Source organism: Hibiscus syriacus, unplaced genomic scaffold (assembly GCF_006381635.1).
Source record: "Hibiscus syriacus cultivar Baekdansim isolate YM2019G1 unplaced genomic scaffold, ASM638163v2 tig00111650_pilon, whole genome shotgun sequence".
In the NCBI taxonomy this organism is placed as follows: domain Eukaryota; kingdom Viridiplantae; phylum Streptophyta; class Magnoliopsida; order Malvales; family Malvaceae; genus Hibiscus; species Hibiscus syriacus.
In genome coordinates, this window is record NW_024063146.1 from 19,833 (window position 1) to 38,797 (window position 18,965).

Below are 18,965 nucleotides of genomic sequence, written 5' to 3' on the forward strand. Positions count from 1 at the left end.
ATACTCACAAGTTCTAGGGTCCTATAAGCAATTTCTCTATTTGGTTTAAATAAAATAAGATAGAAATAACATAAACAGTGCTTGCACATTTGAAGTAAATCGGAAAATTAAAGCAATCGATGGACCATTTTACAAAAATACACGTAAAGTAAGGGGACCTAAAGCTAATTTCCCCTAAACTTTTAGGCCCCTTACTTTTTAGGGTAAATTAGCTTTAGGTCCCCTTATTTTTATTTGAAACCCTGGCAGCCACAAAAAGGCTCTCTCTCTCTCATTTCTTCTCTCAATCCAAGATTTCCAAAGCTCTCTACGTCGGCCACCATACGTCGTTGGCCAAATCCATCTCTGATCGTCCCCCAATCATGGCTAAAGAAGACAAAGCACTCTCCTCCTTCATCTCTTCTCTATTCTTCTCACAATCGACTAACTCTTTTCTCCCCCTTTCATTTCTCTCGACCAAAACCAACGAGGGCCCTTAACGCCTTTCATCGGCGCAGCTCACTCCTCCGACCGCAACCAAACAGCCCCGAACAGAACGACACGCTCCCTCTTAAAAGATGACACGATCGAAGCTCAACAAAACTAACCCTACACTAACATGCAAACGCCTAAACAGATAAGGCCTCTCAATCCCTCAACTCCTAGAGGCGGTGACTAAAGAGACTCCGACGGGATCCTAACCCTGACGATTCCTACTCATATGAGGGTCCCCTAGAATCTATTGATAAAACCCAAACGGCTATGGGAAAAAGTTGAAGAGATTCCCCCAACCTTAACATGACTCGGGTAACAAGCCTCACTTCCCTCTCATCTTCCTTTTTCGTTTGTTTCAGACTTATTTGGTTTACTAACACTAACCCAGGCCCCTTATCTCCAGCGATATAACCCCGAATGACTATGAGACGGAGCTGACGATACTCTATCGACGTTCGCACAACTCAGGTATTCGATCGTCTCTCTTTATTTTCTGTTTATTTCGAAACAAGAACACACACCACATATTGGAAATCAAAAATGAATAAAAAAGAATATATACCTCAAGAAATTGCTATTACCTTTTCTGTTGTTTTCTTTCGTATATGGGAATCCAACCTCCCGTTATTACAAAGCTATTGGGGTTTATATATTACCCGTCACATAATTTTTAAAAGAAAAATGAAAATAATCCCTATTCTGATTTTTATACATTTTCTTCTGTTGCCTTATTTTGTTGAGGGCCTCATTGGCTCTGCCATAACCATTTTTTCAGGGGATACTGTGAGAGCCAATTGGCATTTTTCTCATGAGGCTCGATGGGGACCAATGGTGATGCTACCGTGGCTGTTAGAGGTATATAGGGGACCAGTGCTGAGCGTCTATCGTGGCCAAGGGACCACTGTTGCTGCTGCTGTGGTGGCTGTTCGTGTGAAGGCATGGGGTTTACTGGCGTGGCTTGCTAGAATTGTTTTTGGGTTTGTTGGATAAGCGGGCCTCAACTAGGTTCAGGTTTTATGTTAAAGGTTTGGGTACATTTGAAATGGGTAAATGGGTAGATATAATGAAGCAAATTGTATTTAGACCATTAGAATGGACACTTCTTGGTTTTATGGATTTATTTATTTTTTGGTTAATTGATGTTAATAAGGAAGGCTAGAAATATTTGAGCCCTAAATTCCAACATAATCATGCACGGTTACCCGAACTAAATAAACCCAACTAAGCAAAGGGTGCCCTCACTGCCACTTCGGTTGATTCAACATCGTTACACGAGCAACTTTAAATTAGTCCTTGAATGTCTTCGATTTGACTTGGGATGCTCGAACAAAATCAGGGTATTACTGCTACTTTCTCTGCTTGTTGTTGTGAAGCAATAACAAAGAAAAGACAAAAGATAGCCTAATTTTGTCGGGTTCGGTTGTAAGGAATCGAAAGGTTAGTCTGCTCCATTACAATTTCAGGGTAGGTCTGACTTGATCTGTTCCACTCTTTCGAGAGACCAAACTCGAAAAAATTTGATTCACTTCGCTACTCTTCAAGGAAGGCTGAATCGATCTTGATTTGCTTCGTTGCTCTTCAGGAATACCAAATCTGAAAGAAGAAGACTATGCTCCACTACTCTTTAGGGGATATCAAACTCGAGAAAATTTTGACCCACTTTGATGCTCTCCAGGGAAGATTGAATCGAACGTGATTTGCTTCGCTGCTCTTCAGGAAGACCAAATCTTAAAGAAATAAGAATCTGCTCCACTATTCTTTAGGGAGATCATACTCGAGAAATTTGATTCACTCTACTGCTCTTCAGGAAATGTTGAATCAAAGTCAATTTGCTTCTCTTATCTTCAAGAATATCGAATCTGAAAATTAACTCAATCATTAGTACACGTTTGAGAATTTGAAAACATCATACCCGAAGGTTCAGAATTTGAGAGAATCTTTGAAAATCCGTTTCTCTTGTGGGAACTTGTCTCGCAGCCACCAAATATGGAATCTGCCTTGACTCGAGTGTCATTTGAACATCTCCCTTTTTGGGACTTTGAATTAGTTACTTTTATCTTGAGCTTTCAGCATCTTCAACACTTAGTTTTCTTTTGGAAGACCTCTAAGTACTTAATTACATTAATTATCATGCTTTTATGAATGTCATGATCATGCTTATGCCTAAAATGTGTGTAATATTACGATTTTAGTGTATTTTCCTTTTCAAATGAGAGCCCTATTTCGTTGGCCATCTTGTGACTCGTCCAATCTATAGGTGTTATTTCTTTCAATTGATTGATCAACTCATCTGTATTCGAAATCTTCTCTATTGACTTGCCCTAATTTTCCACGTGTTGGCGAACCTGCAAAAGACACAATTACCATTAATTAGCGCATCTGAATGTTTATTTTTTATTCTTCCTCTTTATCTTTTATTATTTTTTCTTTCTTTTTGTGTTCTTTTTTTCCTTTTTCTTTTTTTAAAATATTTTAAATGAGAAACTTTAAAAATTGCTTTCTCATTTTCTTACAAATATCATATGAAAGCATCTTGTCCAAAGGTCTTATAGTTGGCCCGAATGACTTATCATCTTACTCGAAAGACTAACATATGACCCGAATGATTTAATCATCATGCCCGAAAGGCTTACTGATGGTCTGAAGGACTTACCAATTTTGGAAATAGTTTACTAGGTAAGAAACTTTGGAAACCGCTTTCTTACTTTTCAAAAAAAAATTGAAAACATTAAATAAGAAACTTTAAAAATTGCTTTTCTCATTTGAAAATCATGTGAAAACATCCTGCCCGAAGGTCTTATAGATGCCCCGAAGTACTTATCATCTTGCTTGAAAGGCTGACAGATGACCTGAAAGATTTAATCATCTTGCTCAAAAGACTTACTGATGGCCCGAATGACTTACAAATTTTGGAAATAGTCTACTAGGTAAGAAACTTTGAAAATCACTTTCTTACTTTTCAAAGATTTCATTTTCTGAAAACATTAAATGAGAAACTTTGAAAATCGCTTTCTCATTTTTTTAAATCATGTGAAAACATCCTGCCCGAATGTCTTATAGATGGCCCGAAGGACTTATCATCTTGCTCGAAAGGTTGACAGATGACCCGAAGGATTTAATCATTAAGTTCGAAAGATTTACTACTGGCCCGAAGGACTTACCAATTTTAGAAATAGTTTACTGGGTAAGAAACTTTGGAAATCGCTTTTTACATTTCAAAATTTTCATTTTCTGAAAATATTAAATGAGAAACTTTGAAAATTGCTTTCTCGTTTTTTTTTAAAATCATGTGAAAACATCATGCTCGAAGGTCTTATAGATGGCCCGACGGACTTATCATCTTGCTCAAAAGACTGACAGATAACTCGAAGGATTTAATCATCATGCTCGAAAGACTTACTGATGGCCTGAATGACTTACCAATCTTTGAAATAGTTTATTGAGTAAGAAACTTTGGAAATCGCTTTCTTAATTTACAAAAATTTCATTTTCCAAAAAAATTAAATGAGAAACTTTGAAAACCGCTTTCTCGTTTTTGAAAATCGTGTGAAAACATCATTCCCGAAGGTCTTATAGATGGCTCGAAGGACTTATCATTTTGCTCAAAAGACTGACAGATGGCTCAAAGGATTTAATCATCATGCTCGAAAGACTTACTTATGGCCCGAATGACTTACCAATTTTGGAAATAGTTTACTGGGTAAGAAACTTTAGAAATCATTTTCTTACTTTTCAAAATTTTCATTTTCCAAAAACATTAAATGAGAAACATTGAAAATCGCTTTCTCATTTTTGAAAATCATGTGAAAATATCCTGCCCGAAGGTTTTATAGATGGCCCGAAGGACTTATCATCTTACTCTAAAAACTGACAGATGACCCGAAAGATTTAATCATCATGCTCGAAAGACTTACTGATGATCCGAAGGACTTACCAATTTTGGAAATAGTTTACTAGGTAAGAAACTTTAGAAATGTTTTCTTGCTTTTCAAAAATTTCATTTTCTGAGAATACTAAATGAGAAACTTTGAAAATCGCTTTCTCATTTTTTTTAAAATCATGTGAAAACATCCTGCCCGAATGTCTTATAGATGGCCCGAAGGACTTATCATCTTGCTCGAAAGTCTGATAGATAACCCGAAAGATTTAATCATCATGCTCGAAACACTTATTTAAGTCCAGAAGGACTTACCAATTTTGGAAATAGTTTATTGGGTAATAAACTTAGGAAATCGCTTTCTTATTTTTCAAAAAAAAAATATTTTCCGAAAACATTAAATGAGAAACTTTGAAAATCACTTTCTCATTTTTCAAAACAACTTAATGGTCGAGTAACATGCCCCGCTTCAAAGTAATGTTTCTTCTATAGATTGGGCCCTTCTGTTATTCAGGTTTCTCCTCTCTAAACATGATTCCCTATGTTTGATGTTTGAATTATACATTTCATTTGCTAGGATTTTGACATCATGAATCTTCTCTTTTCATTGGAAGATTATAAAAACCATGTGTTTATATGTGAAACGCAGAATGCAATTAAATGTATCAATGTAATGAATTTTCTTTCATGCAAATAATGTTTGCATGAATGTATAAATGTTGATTCAATCTTCATTTGACTCCAAAGTAGAGAACTTGATCTTCTTCCACTTGATCACCCTTCTCTAGGGTTTACTCAAATATCAGCATAACAACTTATAGTTTCAAGCTTGCACTTTTTAAGAGTCATCTGATCATCTTATGTATGTGTCGTTCTGCCTCTTATATGTATTAAATATCAAAAAAATGTTTCATCCTTGAATTTTTACTGTGGTCAGTAATATGACCTTGAGGCCTCTCTTTTTTCATTGACTCAATTATGCTATCAAAGTTATTTTTCTGAAATTCTACAATTAATTGATACTCGACTGGTTTGTTTTACAAGGTAAGCTCTGCTTAAATTCATGGTCTGCCTCTGACACTCCAAGTTGTGAGACTCATTCTCAATGTATTCTCGTCTAAATTTTGTTATCTCAACGTGATTTGGATTTTTGGTCATGCCCCAAAGTGGGTATTCTCATAGCTCATCCTTATTTAGCTGCCAAAATTTCATCCTTAACTGGTTCCACTCTTACATTTTTGCTACGAGTTGGGGATGTGTGCCCCTTTCAAATAAGGTGATCATCTACTTCTTGACGGGTTACTGACATCATCACAAGGAAGTTCTACAAGTTTTATCCTCCAGCCCTTCTGATCTATCGGGCTATTTGCTTTCAAGATTGTAGAATGCTTCATTATTCTAGCATAGCTTATTCTTTTTCTCTAACAGAGGCAAAATGAGCCTCACCCGCTTCAATGACCTTTTACATTTGAGATCGTTCTGTTTGAAAATGTTTTTCTATTGTCTTTTATTTTAAAAAATCAAAGAACAAAATAATTTTGTAAAGTGCTACCCCTTAATTCATGCTCGCAATTGAAGCAAATCATAAACATGAGTTCATATAATATCAAAAGAAACAATAGTTCTTTTAATATCTTCAAAGTCATAGCTCTTTGACAAGTGTTAAAATTGATGGGTTGGCTTCCTATTTTCTAAGGTTTCAATCATCAAATATTTCATTTCTTTCTCAGTCCTTTTGAACATTATAACATTCCCCTCTTCTTGGGCTTGGTATTTTAATCGGATGCAGACAAAATGATGCAACTAGCATAATGAATTACTACACTTTCTAGAATACTTCTATTTCGGTTCTCTGAAATCTTCCATTTGTTCAAGCTTCATAAACTTCCTTAGCAAAGGTAGTGTAGGGATATCAATCTAAGTATAAAATTATTGAGTGCTTGTGTGAGGTCGACTATAACAGGTGTTCCTCAACTCCCTTAGTTTATTTTATTGAAACTCGTTATTAGACACATTTGATTTAATTTGCCATTGTTTAGCTAGCTGAATTCAACTTTATTGTATATCTATATTATAATCGCCTTTATTGGGCTAAATGAAGTGTTCATCTCGTCACAAAATCTTTGACTTAACAATCGCAGTGGAGCAAACACCAAAACTGCCAAGTACCCAAGAAATGTCATGGTTTGAATGCAATATATTCATAAAGCCAGGGCTTTTGAGTTTCCTCCATGACCAATTGCTTTAGTGGAATAGCTCGGCTTTATTGTATAATCTATAATAATAGTAATTTATTAACCTTTGGAGTATTCAGATTTAACATTTCTTACACTTATTGAAAAGAACATGTTATAGTATATATGTCCTTGATGACTAGAAAATCTCATATTTAGAGTTCATTTCCCAAAAAAATGACCTATACTAAATTCATCCACTCCACCATTTTATTTGTGAAAATTAGGATCATCACTGGACGTCCTCAATAGAAGTGTGGTCTAGTTAGTTTTGTAATGTCATACATAAGAGATGCCCCATGTTATCCGCTCCTATGCATACCTGAATATCAAACCTCTTGATCATTTCTTCATGAGAGCAGAAGGCTATATTGGTCCCTACAAGAGAAGGGTATGGTGTTCGAGTGTATCTTCTGGGGTAAGGTCAAGGGTCATTGTTTTATTCGGGTTCAATCTTGTCACTTTGCTAAAGACTTATAACTTTAATCATTTAAAGAGTTTTTAATTCAGTTGATATTCAAAGAACTGCAAGATTGAAAATTTGATTCAATGTTCACCATCTTTAAAGTAACACAAGTTCATTTAAATATCCTTACAAAAAAATATAAGAAATGACAAAAAAAACAAATTCAAACAAGATGTTGCAAAATGGAATAAAGCCTCATAATCGATGAAATGATTTCTTCCTAATTAGGATGCCCCATTACTCATCAGATATGTGGGTGCTTAACTAGATCTTCAGGGTTGTTACAATCTAATACCCCAATTTCTCATAAAAAATCATGCCCCTAAATGATCAAATTCTATAACTTACTCTTCGTCGCCCTATAATTCTTAGTGGCATGCCCCAAATAGGTATGAACCGGATGGCTTCAATTTACCTTCAACATTTTTGTCACAAGATTCTCTGCGATTTACTACCAGGATCCGTGATTAATGCACGTTAAGATACAATGTATATTATGTAATGTATGACGTATAGATGTGAATGTAAAGATGCAAAAATACATATACGAATAAGAAAATACAGAAATGGGAATGCAAGATGTGAGATGCAAATGCATGTATGCAAAAGGTGTCATTCCAGAGTGACCATCTTAAAACAACTTTCATCGAACACAAATGTTTCGATACATCAAACAACTTTACATGTAAGGAATAGCTTTAACTCCTAACTTCCATATCTATCTCAAAAGCCAAGTTAACTTCCACTCATGCTCAGGTGTTAAATTGTCAATCTGCTTCAATTCTCTTACAAAGAAAACTAGATTAACCAATTTGTGGGCCACATTGCTTGCTTGGGTAATAGCTTCTTTCGTGACGTTGTCTTCTTCCTCAATCTGATGTGTCAATTCTTGGAGCTGTAGACACTGCTATTAAGTTTTCCTTGTAAGAAAATCTTTGTGGTTATGAAGCTCTCATACAATATCTCTACAATCATCTATAATCTTTGTCAATGCCTTGTTTTTGACCATAATGGCTTATAGCTCAACATCATTTTCATGCTTGTGGCGCTGATATGAAGTTTCTATATTGGCAATGGACATTTTCAACATCTGATTTTCGGCTTGATATCTTCCCAAATCATTAACAGTTGTATTGTCCCTTTTTTGCAATCTGTAAATTATAAGAGAACTTCTTGGCTCGACATTCGTACACCTTGCAATTCTTTCTCCATTGTTCAGCATCGTTTTTTAGTTTAGTGACCTCTGTTGCCTACTCCTCTGAGGTATTTCCTATACCAACAATTTTAAAAGCTTGATTGATCCTTTGAAAACCATCACGCATGGCTTCCATATCTCTACTCAGTTTATCATTTTCACTCCTCAAATAATGAACCTGAGCTTCGTACTTTAGCAAATAATCTTCCTCCTAGATACCCATATTGATACCCTTACCTTTGAACACTTTTGGATTCATCTTAATAGGATACTCAACTACCAAACTAGGTTAACCTTTCATCTCGAACTCCAATATTCCATGATCCAAAAGATGCTAGACTCGATGCTTGAAGGCGATGCAATTCTCAATGGAATGGCCTTGAGCTCTGGCATGATATTCACAATGAACATTGACGTCATACCAATTTGGATATAGAGGTTGCCAAGGTTTCACATAGTATAGGACCACCTCTCGGGCTTCTAACAGCTTATCATATAACTCCTTATATGATATAGGGACATAATCAAAATGAGAGTCACATCTCGACTTGGATTGAACTGGAGTTTTCAGGTTTACTTCCCCTGATGTTGAAAGTATACTCTCAAATATCCACGAGTTTTGACTGCATGGCTTCTTTTCATCTTTCTGGACTTTTACAGTTGTCACCATTTCATTGGGGTCTCCAGACAAATTGTTGATACGAATGGTGATTGTGTGTTATTTTTCAGATTGGCTAGGATCAGCTTATTCTAAAGTAGTCCTTTGTGTATTTGTCATCGTGGGATTGTTTTCCTCGAGCTCTTTCTTTTCTTTTGTAGAAGTCTCTTTTCCTTTGGCCAAAACAACTATTTTATCCATTATATTGGAAATTTGATCTATCATCTCCTTTTATTCTTCGTCAGACATACGATTTTTGGGTGCATAGCTCTCCATTATTCTCGGAGCTTCCTCAAGATGTCATTCCCTAGTTGTGTTATAGTCTACTTAATCATGAAACTCTTTGTCCATCATGAAAACCTTTTTACTCTGATGACCACTCACAAATCAACACCTTTTGATTATGTTATGATCATACGATGCAAGCAAAAAGAAAAGCAACGTAAAAACAAGTCAGTACAAATAAGATAACAATATGACAAGAATGATTATAAAAGCAATAATAGCAAAATAAATAAATTAATAAGCTACTGCAAAACAAGAATGCAAATGCGAATGCAAATGCACAAGGTGTTAATTCCAAAAACGACCACCATAAAACAACCTTCATTTAGACAACAAGGTTTTATTACATCAGGTAGTCAAAATAAACTTGTGATTCTTCATTTCTTCATTTTCTTGAGTCGTACTCTTCATGGAATCTAACATTGCACCCAAAGTTGTCGGTGTATTTTATCACATTTGATGACACTTGATGTCCTTAAATTATTTATGGTTGAATCTTAAGATCTTCATATCTTCGTGACGGGTCTTCTCGTCCTTGGTATGACTGTATCTATCTCTTGAGACAATATCTTGGCCTTTTCCTTTAAAGGAAGTCTTCAACAGCTTCAAACTTCTTCATTCATCAGATGTCTTTCTTCATGGATCATTAGAACATTTTTGGATCTACTGATTTTGACTACATGGCTAAGAATTTCTTGTCTCATTATGAACAGACTTCTTATTTAGTCAATCACTTGCAAATTAACACCTTTGGATGACATGAAGACGCAAATGCAATAAAATCAAAAATAAAATAGACACAGAACAAAAATGGGTTAGTACACATAAGATAAACAACAAGATAGTAAGTACCATAAGCATCAGATAAAACCAACCCTCACAGGTTGACTACCCATACATGGTATGATAAATCCTACCCAAACATGCTTTCTACCCACATACTTTGTTATTAAAAAAAATCATAACCGCATGATTTCTAGTTATCATACATTTATTTGGAAAATAAAATTAAACTAGAAAAATTAAAAGACTCAAAAGAGTTTTTCCTTGTGTACTCTCCTCAAGGGACTCTTAAGGTTTGGGTTAGGCTATACCTAGGTTCGGGTTCTAGGTTCACTATATGTTGGGTTCGGCTATAAAGTAAAAGGTTCTCGAATTATCATTGTCGAAGCCCCCTTGGGCTACAAGACCCTTAATCCTGGCCCATCACAGGCTTTCGGATTGATTTTAATTCAAGGGAACACACCTCTTTATGTCCATACGGAGGTGAAAATCATCACGAGGACCATAAGGCATGAGCTCTAGGAGCGGTCGGCTATGCCATACGGAGGTAAAAACCACACGAAGAGTAGTTTCTCACTCCTACTTAAATCGGAAAAAGTGGGCTTTTAGCTCATGTTATGATAGTGCAAGTGCACAGCATGTGAGTAAAAACAAAAAACAAACACTCACACAACATACAAAACTCATTCCTCAAATATGAAAACACACAATTAATCTTAAAACATTAGCAAACAAGTCAGTACAACTATTTACTGGTTAATCAAATGGAAAACAATAATTTATTTAAAACCAAACAAGGGATCAAAAACCAAATTAGAACGAACTTGTAAATTTCATTTACAAAGACAATTAATTAATCGACTAGCGGCTTGACTCTCTAAAAAAAGTCCCCAGCGGAGTCGTTAAGCTGTTAAAATGATTTTTTATTTAAAAACACATTTTTAAATATATTTTGATTAATTCTTAATTCAAAGTAATGTGATTTTAAAAAAAATCTCTCGCTTCAAAAAATTTTGGATTCCCTTTTAAAAATAAAATAAAATATGTTTCGAGGAATCGCCACCAATCTTTGATTAAGGTGTGATTGTGCACCAAAAAACATATTTTTCATTTTAATAAAAATATTAATTTTAATTAAAATAACAAATTTACAGTATGTGTACCAAAAAATTGAGTTCGGGAGTCGGTTACGCTTGGGGAAAGATTAACACCCCCACAACGACCTAAATCGGTACCTAGTTAATTAATTAATTATATTTAAAATGAAATTTACAAGTTTGAATTTAATATAGTTTAAGATCCCTTAAAACAATACTCTATGAATTTTAGAACGAAACCTGATAATATTTAATTATCGAGAAACAATGACCCCTCATACCTTGAGGCAATCAATTCTTACTCCAAACGAAATAGAGAAATATTATGGTTCCATTGCAATATTCAGATGCACAAAATCAAACAAATTAAATTAAAAAATTACCAATCCTTTTTAGATAGAAAAATGATATTTGATTATTTAAAGACGTCGAGATCGGACCTTAGATAAGCTCTAACGATCTTTTCTCGAAAAATTTAAATAGACGAATATTTATTTTTCTCTCGTTCCCAAATTTTAGGTGCGATCATTTTTTAGGTTTCACTTGTGGGATACGCTTTCATTTTAAAATCATCGGAAGTGACTTTCTTATAAGTCGAGTATTACCCTTAATCCAATTATTTAAAACAAGTAGAGTAATGTTTTACGAGGGCATCGTGCAAATTAACTAAAAATGATGTCATGTGATTCTTAAATTAATCATTCGCATACTCATGTAAACATATCAACATGCAAAAATATATATACAACTAATTAAAGAAGGCAATTACCTAAAAAGGGGCTAAATTAAAAGAAATCTAGATTTAAGTACTTAAATCTAAAAGATAAAGTAATTTGAATTAGTACTAAAATATTTGAAATCTAAATATAAGGATTCAATTTAAAAGATAAAATAATCTACATATGATAAAATCAAAATACAAATTTAATTAATTTTTTAACAAACTAATTAATAAAAAGGCTAATCAATAATATAATTAATATAAGGAGTAAAATATAACAAAAAGTAAATCAAGGATCAAAATTGAAATAGAAACATTTAAATAAGGGACTAAATTAAAACGACCAGAATAATTCAGGGACCTAATTTTAATACAATGAAACAATTCAGCATATTGACCAAATCGAAAGTGAAAGGGAATTAAGCATGCAATTTTAGAATTAGTACAGTGACCTAATTGTAAAAACGCGAACAAGTTCTAGGGTCCTATAGGCAACTTCTCTTATTTGGTTTAAGCTAAAATGTGATGGAAAATAACATAGTGCTTGCACATTTGAAGTAATTCAGAAAATTAAAGCAATCTAGGGACCATTTGGAAAAACTGCGCATAAAGTTAGGGGGCCTAAGATAATATCTCCCTTAATTTTTGATATTTTAGCCTCTTTTCTTTTTTTCTTTTTTTATTTATTTGAAACCCTAGCAGCCACAAAAAAGGCTCTCTCACTCTCTCCTTTCTTCTCTCAAACCGAGAGTTCCAAAGCTCTCTACGCCTGCCACCGTACGTCGGTGGCCAAATCCATCTCCGATCGTCCCCCAATCATTGCTAAAGATGCCGAAGCACTCTCCTCCTTCATCTCTTCTATATTCTTCTCACAGTCGACTCACTCATTTCTCCCCCTTTCTTTTCTCTCGACCAAAACCAACGAGGATCCTAACCTCGACGATTCCCTACTCAGATGAGGGTACCAAGGCTTCTAGAATCTACTGATAAAATCCCAAACGGCTACGGGAAGAAGCCGAAGAGATTCCCATAGCCTTAACACGACTCAGGTAACGAGCCTCACTTCCCTCTCCTCTTCCTTTTTCGTTTGTTTCGGACTTATTTGGTTTACTAAGACTAACCCCGGCCCCTTATCTCCGGCAATGGAGCCCCGAACGACTATGAGACGGAGCCGACGATACTCTATTGACGTTCGCACAACTCAGGTAACTCGACCGTCTCTCTCTATTTTCTGTTTATTTCGAAACTAGAACACACACCCTCATACTGGAAATCGAAAATGAATTAAAAAAGAATATATACCTCAAGAAATTGATATTGCCTTTTCTATTTCTTTCTTTCGTATATGGGAATCCAACCTCCCTTTGTTACAAAGCGATTGGGGTTTATATATTACCCGTCACATTATTTTTAAAAGTAAAATGAAAACTAATCCCCATTCTGATTTTTATGCATTGTCTTCTTCTGTTGCATTTTTTTTTTCTGAGTGCCTCATTGGCTCTGCCATAACCATTTTTTCCAGGGGATACTGTGAGAGCCAATTTGGCATTTTGCTCGTGAGGCTCGATGGGGACCAGTGGTGATGCAACCGTGGCTGTTAGAGGTGTATGGGAGACCAGTGCTGAGCTTCTCACGTGGCCATAGGACCACTGTTGCTGCTGGTGTGGTGGCTGTTCGTGTGAAGGCATGGGGTTTACTGGCGTGGCTTGCTGGAATTGTTTATGGGTTTGTTGGATAAACGGGCCTCAACTAGGTTCGAGTTTTGTGTTAAAGGCTTGGTACATTTGAAATGGGTAGATATAATGAAGCAAATTGTATTTGTACCATTAGAATGGACACTTGGTTTTATGGATTTATTTATTTTTTGCTTAATTGATGTTAATAAGGTAGGTTAGAAATATTTGAGCTCTAAATTCCAACACAATCATGCACGGTCACCTGAACTAAATAAACCCGACTAAGCAAAGGCGTGACCCCACTGCCACTTCGGTTGATTCAACATCGTTACACGAGCAACTTTAAATTAGTCCTTGAATGTCTTCTATTTGACTTGGGATGCTCAGACAAAATCAGGGTATTACACTTCCCTCTGAGATTGTTCCTGCTACTTTGAAGAAACAAACTAGGCCCGATGGTCTCCCCATGGACCCTTCCGTTAGCCACCCACGGTGATAGTTTGGGTTTCGTTTATTTGATTCAATGCAGATGAATTTTTGTTGTTGATTTGATGATTTTTTGTTCTGTTATGAACCAGAGGTCCACTGCGCTTTGGTGATGGTGAGAGGAGATTGGGTGACAGAGATGGGTGCCGTGGAGGTCCACGAGGAGGAGGGCGTGATTTTGGCGACAAGGGAGGTGCTCCTGCCGATTATCAGCCTTCATTCAGGGTAATTTTTCTTTGAATAATGGTGGAACTTTTACATTTTCATATGAACAAAAGTAATGTTTGCTTGAGATTGTTGGCTGTTTCTTTATCATCATTTGGTTCAAATGAATTGTTGGTGATATTCTGATTTTGTGTAAGGTTTATGTTTTTAACAATAATTATTTGAGTTTGTACCATTTGTTTGATTAGGCATCCATTATTGACGTTCATGCATAGGCATCAGTCAATGAGGGCAAAATTGCTCGTGGGGGCGTTGGAGAAAATAATTGGCTCTTATAGGGTCTCGGCAAAATTATTTTTTGAGATAATGTAATCGCTACAGAATAGGGAACCCAATGTGTCTTTCCTATTTTTTACACAGTTGGAATGTCAAAACTGCCAAGACTACCAAAGGAAAAAAGCAAGGGTTGCATTGTGTTCTTGCCGTCTTTCGACGAATATTGTAGCAATCACACTAAATCAAAAAATAATTTCGGCGATACCCTATACTAACCAATAATATTTTTCCACTACCCACACGAGCAAATTTGCATATGGATGAGGTCAGGGATGACCTGGCGGAGCGGTAGTCCTTAAAGTTTCAAATTTCCATGTAATTTAGATGTCTTCGTTGTGTTGTGTTTTCTATTGATGATTCATTTTCGTTCTAAAATTTTAGAAGTTTATCTCCCATAATATAAAATCTTTTGTCCCTAACCGAGGTTGTTTTCCTTGGAAACTGATTTAATTTATTGTGAGCACACAGGGCTCTATTCAAGGCCTGGCTTTGGTCGTGGCGGCTCTGCTGGTGCAGCTGGTCGTGGCGATAGGGTTGTCAGTTAATGTGTATTTGCACTTTTAGTTCATTTAGTTGTACTGGATGGCTGAAATTATCTCTTTTTTGGGAATTTTGTTGAATTAATTTCTTTGATTCGGTTGGATATTTATAAATAATTTTGATCATTCAAGATATTATTGCAGATAAATTACTTGAATACTGCAATTGTGCAGCCCAATTTTGGAAGAAACATGGTGATATTCTTATTATGATTTTTTTAATAGAAACCTAATATTATTTAAAACATGAAATATCTTGAATTACAATAAAGATTTACAATCATAATTATAAATTAAACACATAATTACGACAGTTTCCTATAATTATTGAAACAAAAATTTGAAATTTTAGATCACATAAGGATCATACAATGAAAGAGTAAAAATCTAATTAAGAAACTTAAACAAAGATAGATACAAATAGATCTAATGGTATCTGCAAACAAAAATCTATTGAAAGATCGCTAACAAATCACAAATCAAACTCGAGCGACATGAAAAGTTACCCATAAACGCAAATCAGGTATTCAAATTTAATTCGATGGTCTAAAGCAAGGAAGATCAATAAGATATCAGATAAGTACTATCTTGATCAGTTGTAGCGATGCCAAATAAATCCTTAGAAAAAGATAATTGAAAAACGGTCAAGCGACCGAAAAACATGTTAAAAGGCAGAAGAAGACATGTCGTAAAAGCAGATAAAAACGTACTATATATAGACTTATTAAAATCTGTCGACACTAGTTTTTGTCCGTTTCCATTATTTATTATTATTATTATTACTACTACTATTGCTATTATTATATATATACTATTATTATTATTATTATTATTATTATTATTATTATTATTATTATTACATAACACGAAGCCCAAGTTACAATAAACCTGAAGCCCATTTTCCCAAATCAAAACCCAAGTATAAACCAAACCTGGAGGCCCATTTACAGCAAATTGGGTCAACCCACCAGTAGGCCCAAACAACCTATTTAACCCGATCCAGAACCCAGTAGCTAGGGTTTCCCATACTTTGCCTCCAGCCGCCGCTCTCCACAACCGTTCGATTAAAAGAAAGATCAACAGCCCAGATGTAGCCAGCAGAAGCCCTAGGGTATCATTACCACCCTAGGGCTATTTGGGTCGCCGCCTTCAACTGCTCCAGTTAGCCGATGACACACCACCACCGCCTCAAATAAAAGACTCCAAAAGATAAATGGCAGCCGCACACCTCACCGAAGCCTCATCATTGCAGCCGAGATTTGAGCCCTATAAAAGGACTCGACCAATCACCTGCAAGCAAGGAACATACACGGCAACAACCAACAGAGAGAGCAAAGCCAAATAGAAACACACAACAACAAAACGAGGGAGAGAGATAGACAGAAACAAAAGGGAGAACGAGAGTTATATACAAGCAACGATCCATAGCAGCCAATAATGAATCGAAAGTAGAAACAAAAGTCGAAACACCGAGAGTAAAAGTACAGATCTAGGCCGAATGGAGTCTTTTAGGGCTAAAGGGGTTCGAAATCGGGTAAAGGACATCGAAAGCTTTGATTCGAGGTAACATTCCGATTTTTTGCCACCATGGATGGTGGCCGGCGGTGGTCGAAATAGCCAGCATACTGTGGCCGTCGGTAGTTGGCATCCCTCCGGTGGGAGGTTTTTAGAGAGAAGCTAGAGATAATTCTCTATTTTAGAGAGAGAGAGAGGAAAAGAGAGAAATGAGAAGAAATGGCCTAAATGGTCGATTAAGGGTATATTTATACCCTCCCTAAAACGACATCGTTTAAGGGATGGACTTCTGTGTAATTTGCATATGGGCAAATTCCTCCCGCAGTCCATGTATTCTGTAAGTCTTCCATTTTAGTCCTTAAGTGAAGTTCGCATCTCTATGTTTTGGGTCTTTAATTATTGTTTCTTTTAATTTAATCATTTTGTATTTTATGTTATTATTTTGTTAATATTTTAATTGCCTTGTATACGAAATGTCATATTCTAAATACCTGTCGACACCATTTTTCGCCCGGGCGGGGAAATGACCGATACCGACTCGACGATTTTCTCTTTGAAAATATTTAAAAATGCGAGGAGTCACAACCAATCATTTAAGGTGAGATTGGAACACCATAAAAACCGGGTGATTTTAATAAAACGTTTTATTTTAATAAAATATCGAGTTTTGGGGTCTGCAAAAAATCCAAAAATCAGGTTCGGGAGTCGGTTACGCTTGGGGAAGTATTATCACCCCCACAAACGCCCAAAAATTGGTACCTAGTTGATTACCCTATATTTAAAATCGGAAATTTTGAGTTCGATATTTATTTAATTTAAAAATCATTAAGAATGCAGAGTTTGAAAAGGGTATTCGTTTATTGAGACCGATAGCATTCAACCCCGAGCGTAAATGCGGAAGATCAACTATTGTGTCTAATAACTGAACATTGCCTCGTTTTTAGAAAACATGATGCGATTTTGAAAAGGATGTTAACCTATTTAGGGAATCACCAGTAGTCACCCCCCCTGAGCGTGATCGCTGGAGATATACTATTAATTCCTTAAATAAGTAAATAGTGCCTTAGAATTAAAATAAAATGCAATCAAACAAAATTTTATTTAATCCTAATTAAACTAAAAGTAAATTAAGGTTATTTTCTAACTTAAAGTGTCAAATTATGAAAATTAAAGAACCTAGGAGAGTGAACCTAAATGTAGGCTCTAATATTAATCCTATTTGATTTTAATCAATTATTGAATCGAATAATCGAGATGGTCCCTCGAGCGTTTATGCGAGGGCCGACTCGAATTAGCCCCTAAATTAAAAGACTAGTTTAAAATCTAAGCTAAAATAGAGGCTCTATTTTACCTATTTAATTATGTCAATATTAAAAGTCTAATCGAAGTTCGGAGACTAAACATGTCAAAGAATTAAAATATCGGACCTAAAAGATTTAAAAGTCTAAGGTTATTTTTAAACAAAATAAAATATGATACATAGAGATATTTAAAATAAATAAATAAATACATATATGGATTTTAAAAAAATTAAGGTTAATTTTAACTTTGTTTTACTTTATAAATATATATATTTTCTAAATATGATATTAAACGTATGACATAATATTTATTCTATAATGAAAATGTAAAATATAGTATTTATCATGCTCTACATACAATCTTATGTATATAATAAAGTAATATACAATAATATAAGTAAAATAAATATCTAAAACATAAAACATACTTTAATGGTACAATTAAACAATATATATATATATATATATTCATTAATATCTTAGTGACAAAAATGAGTGAAAAATAATTTTAAGATTATAAACATTAATAAAAACAAATATCATGGCATGAAACAAGAAAATTACATAACAGGAGCACTAGAATTATAATAAAACCATAAATATAGGACTAAAATAGAATAGCATAAACATCAGTACCCTATTTCGAACAAAATAATACATACAATAGAGGACTAAATTAAAATAATACAAAATAAAGTAGCCAATTCGCAAATCATGCAAAATAAAAGAAAATGGTGACCAAAACACAAAAAAGCTAAACTTGAAGGGACCTAAGATACGAATAACCCTAAAAATGACTAAAAACGCAGATCACATTAAACTTAAAGGACCACTAAGGTGATTTAACCTAAAACTAGTGATCTAAATGCAAATCACGTTAAAGGTCTAAGGACCTTAGAATGATTTTCCCCAAAATCTAAAATATAAACACCTTCCCCTTTTCATATTACATTCTGCCCGAGCCCCTTTTTTCACTCTCAACCATGGCTGTCGCTCACCCTAAATACCCAATATCCTCACTGCCCGCTTCACTCACGGTGGCCAACCCACCCTTTGGCCACAACCAACCACCCCTTGCGGTGGTCCAACGACCCTAACTCAACCATGACCAAACTCTCATCCCTTCGACGACGGCGCTACCCCGATGAACGCACAAC

General features: G+C 35.1%; 1 protein-coding gene and 1 long non-coding RNA gene across 4 annotated transcripts; both read left to right on the forward strand.

Moving 5' to 3' along the window:
* The first annotated feature begins 279 nt into the window (after window positions 1-279).
* LOC120166911 lies at window positions 280-1,520 on the forward strand. Its single transcript, XR_005519988.1, has 3 exons — window positions 280-786; window positions 863-942; window positions 1,250-1,520. It is a non-coding gene; the product is annotated as an uncharacterized LOC120166911 (long non-coding RNA).
* A 10,981-nt stretch (window positions 1,521-12,501) lies between these two features.
* Window positions 12,502-15,127, forward strand: LOC120166908 (40S ribosomal protein S10-2-like). Of its 3 annotated transcripts, XM_039176076.1 has the most exons (5): window positions 12,502-12,839; window positions 12,939-12,995; window positions 13,313-13,958; window positions 14,045-14,177; window positions 14,922-15,127. In XM_039176076.1, the coding sequence occupies exons 3-5, from the start codon at window positions 13,846-13,848 to the stop codon at window positions 15,015-15,017; spliced, it is 342 nt and encodes a 113-aa protein (XP_039032007.1). In that variant the 5' UTR covers window positions 12,502-12,839; window positions 12,939-12,995; window positions 13,313-13,845; the 3' UTR covers window positions 15,018-15,127. The 3 variants fall into 3 exon arrangements, with proteins under 3 accessions (XP_039032007.1, XP_039032006.1, XP_039032008.1); XM_039176075.1 differs by having other exon boundaries at window positions 12,502-12,995; XM_039176077.1 differs by having other exon boundaries at window positions 12,502-12,995; window positions 13,313-13,543.
* Window positions 15,128-18,965: the final 3,838 nt, after the last annotated feature.

Excerpts from the sequence above, each read along its gene's own strand:
- LOC120166908 (XM_039176075.1), top strand. The coding sequence starts at position 13,846 with ATGCTCAGACAAAATCAGGGTATTACACTTCCCTCTGAGATTGTTCCT. Across the intron at positions 13,959-14,044 it reads CCTTCCGTTAGCCACCCACG|AGGTCCACTGCGCTTTGGTG; the intron begins GTGATAGTTTGG and ends GTTATGAACCAG. Across the intron at positions 14,178-14,921 it reads ATTATCAGCCTTCATTCAGG|GGCTCTATTCAAGGCCTGGC; the intron begins GTAATTTTTCTT and ends GTGAGCACACAG.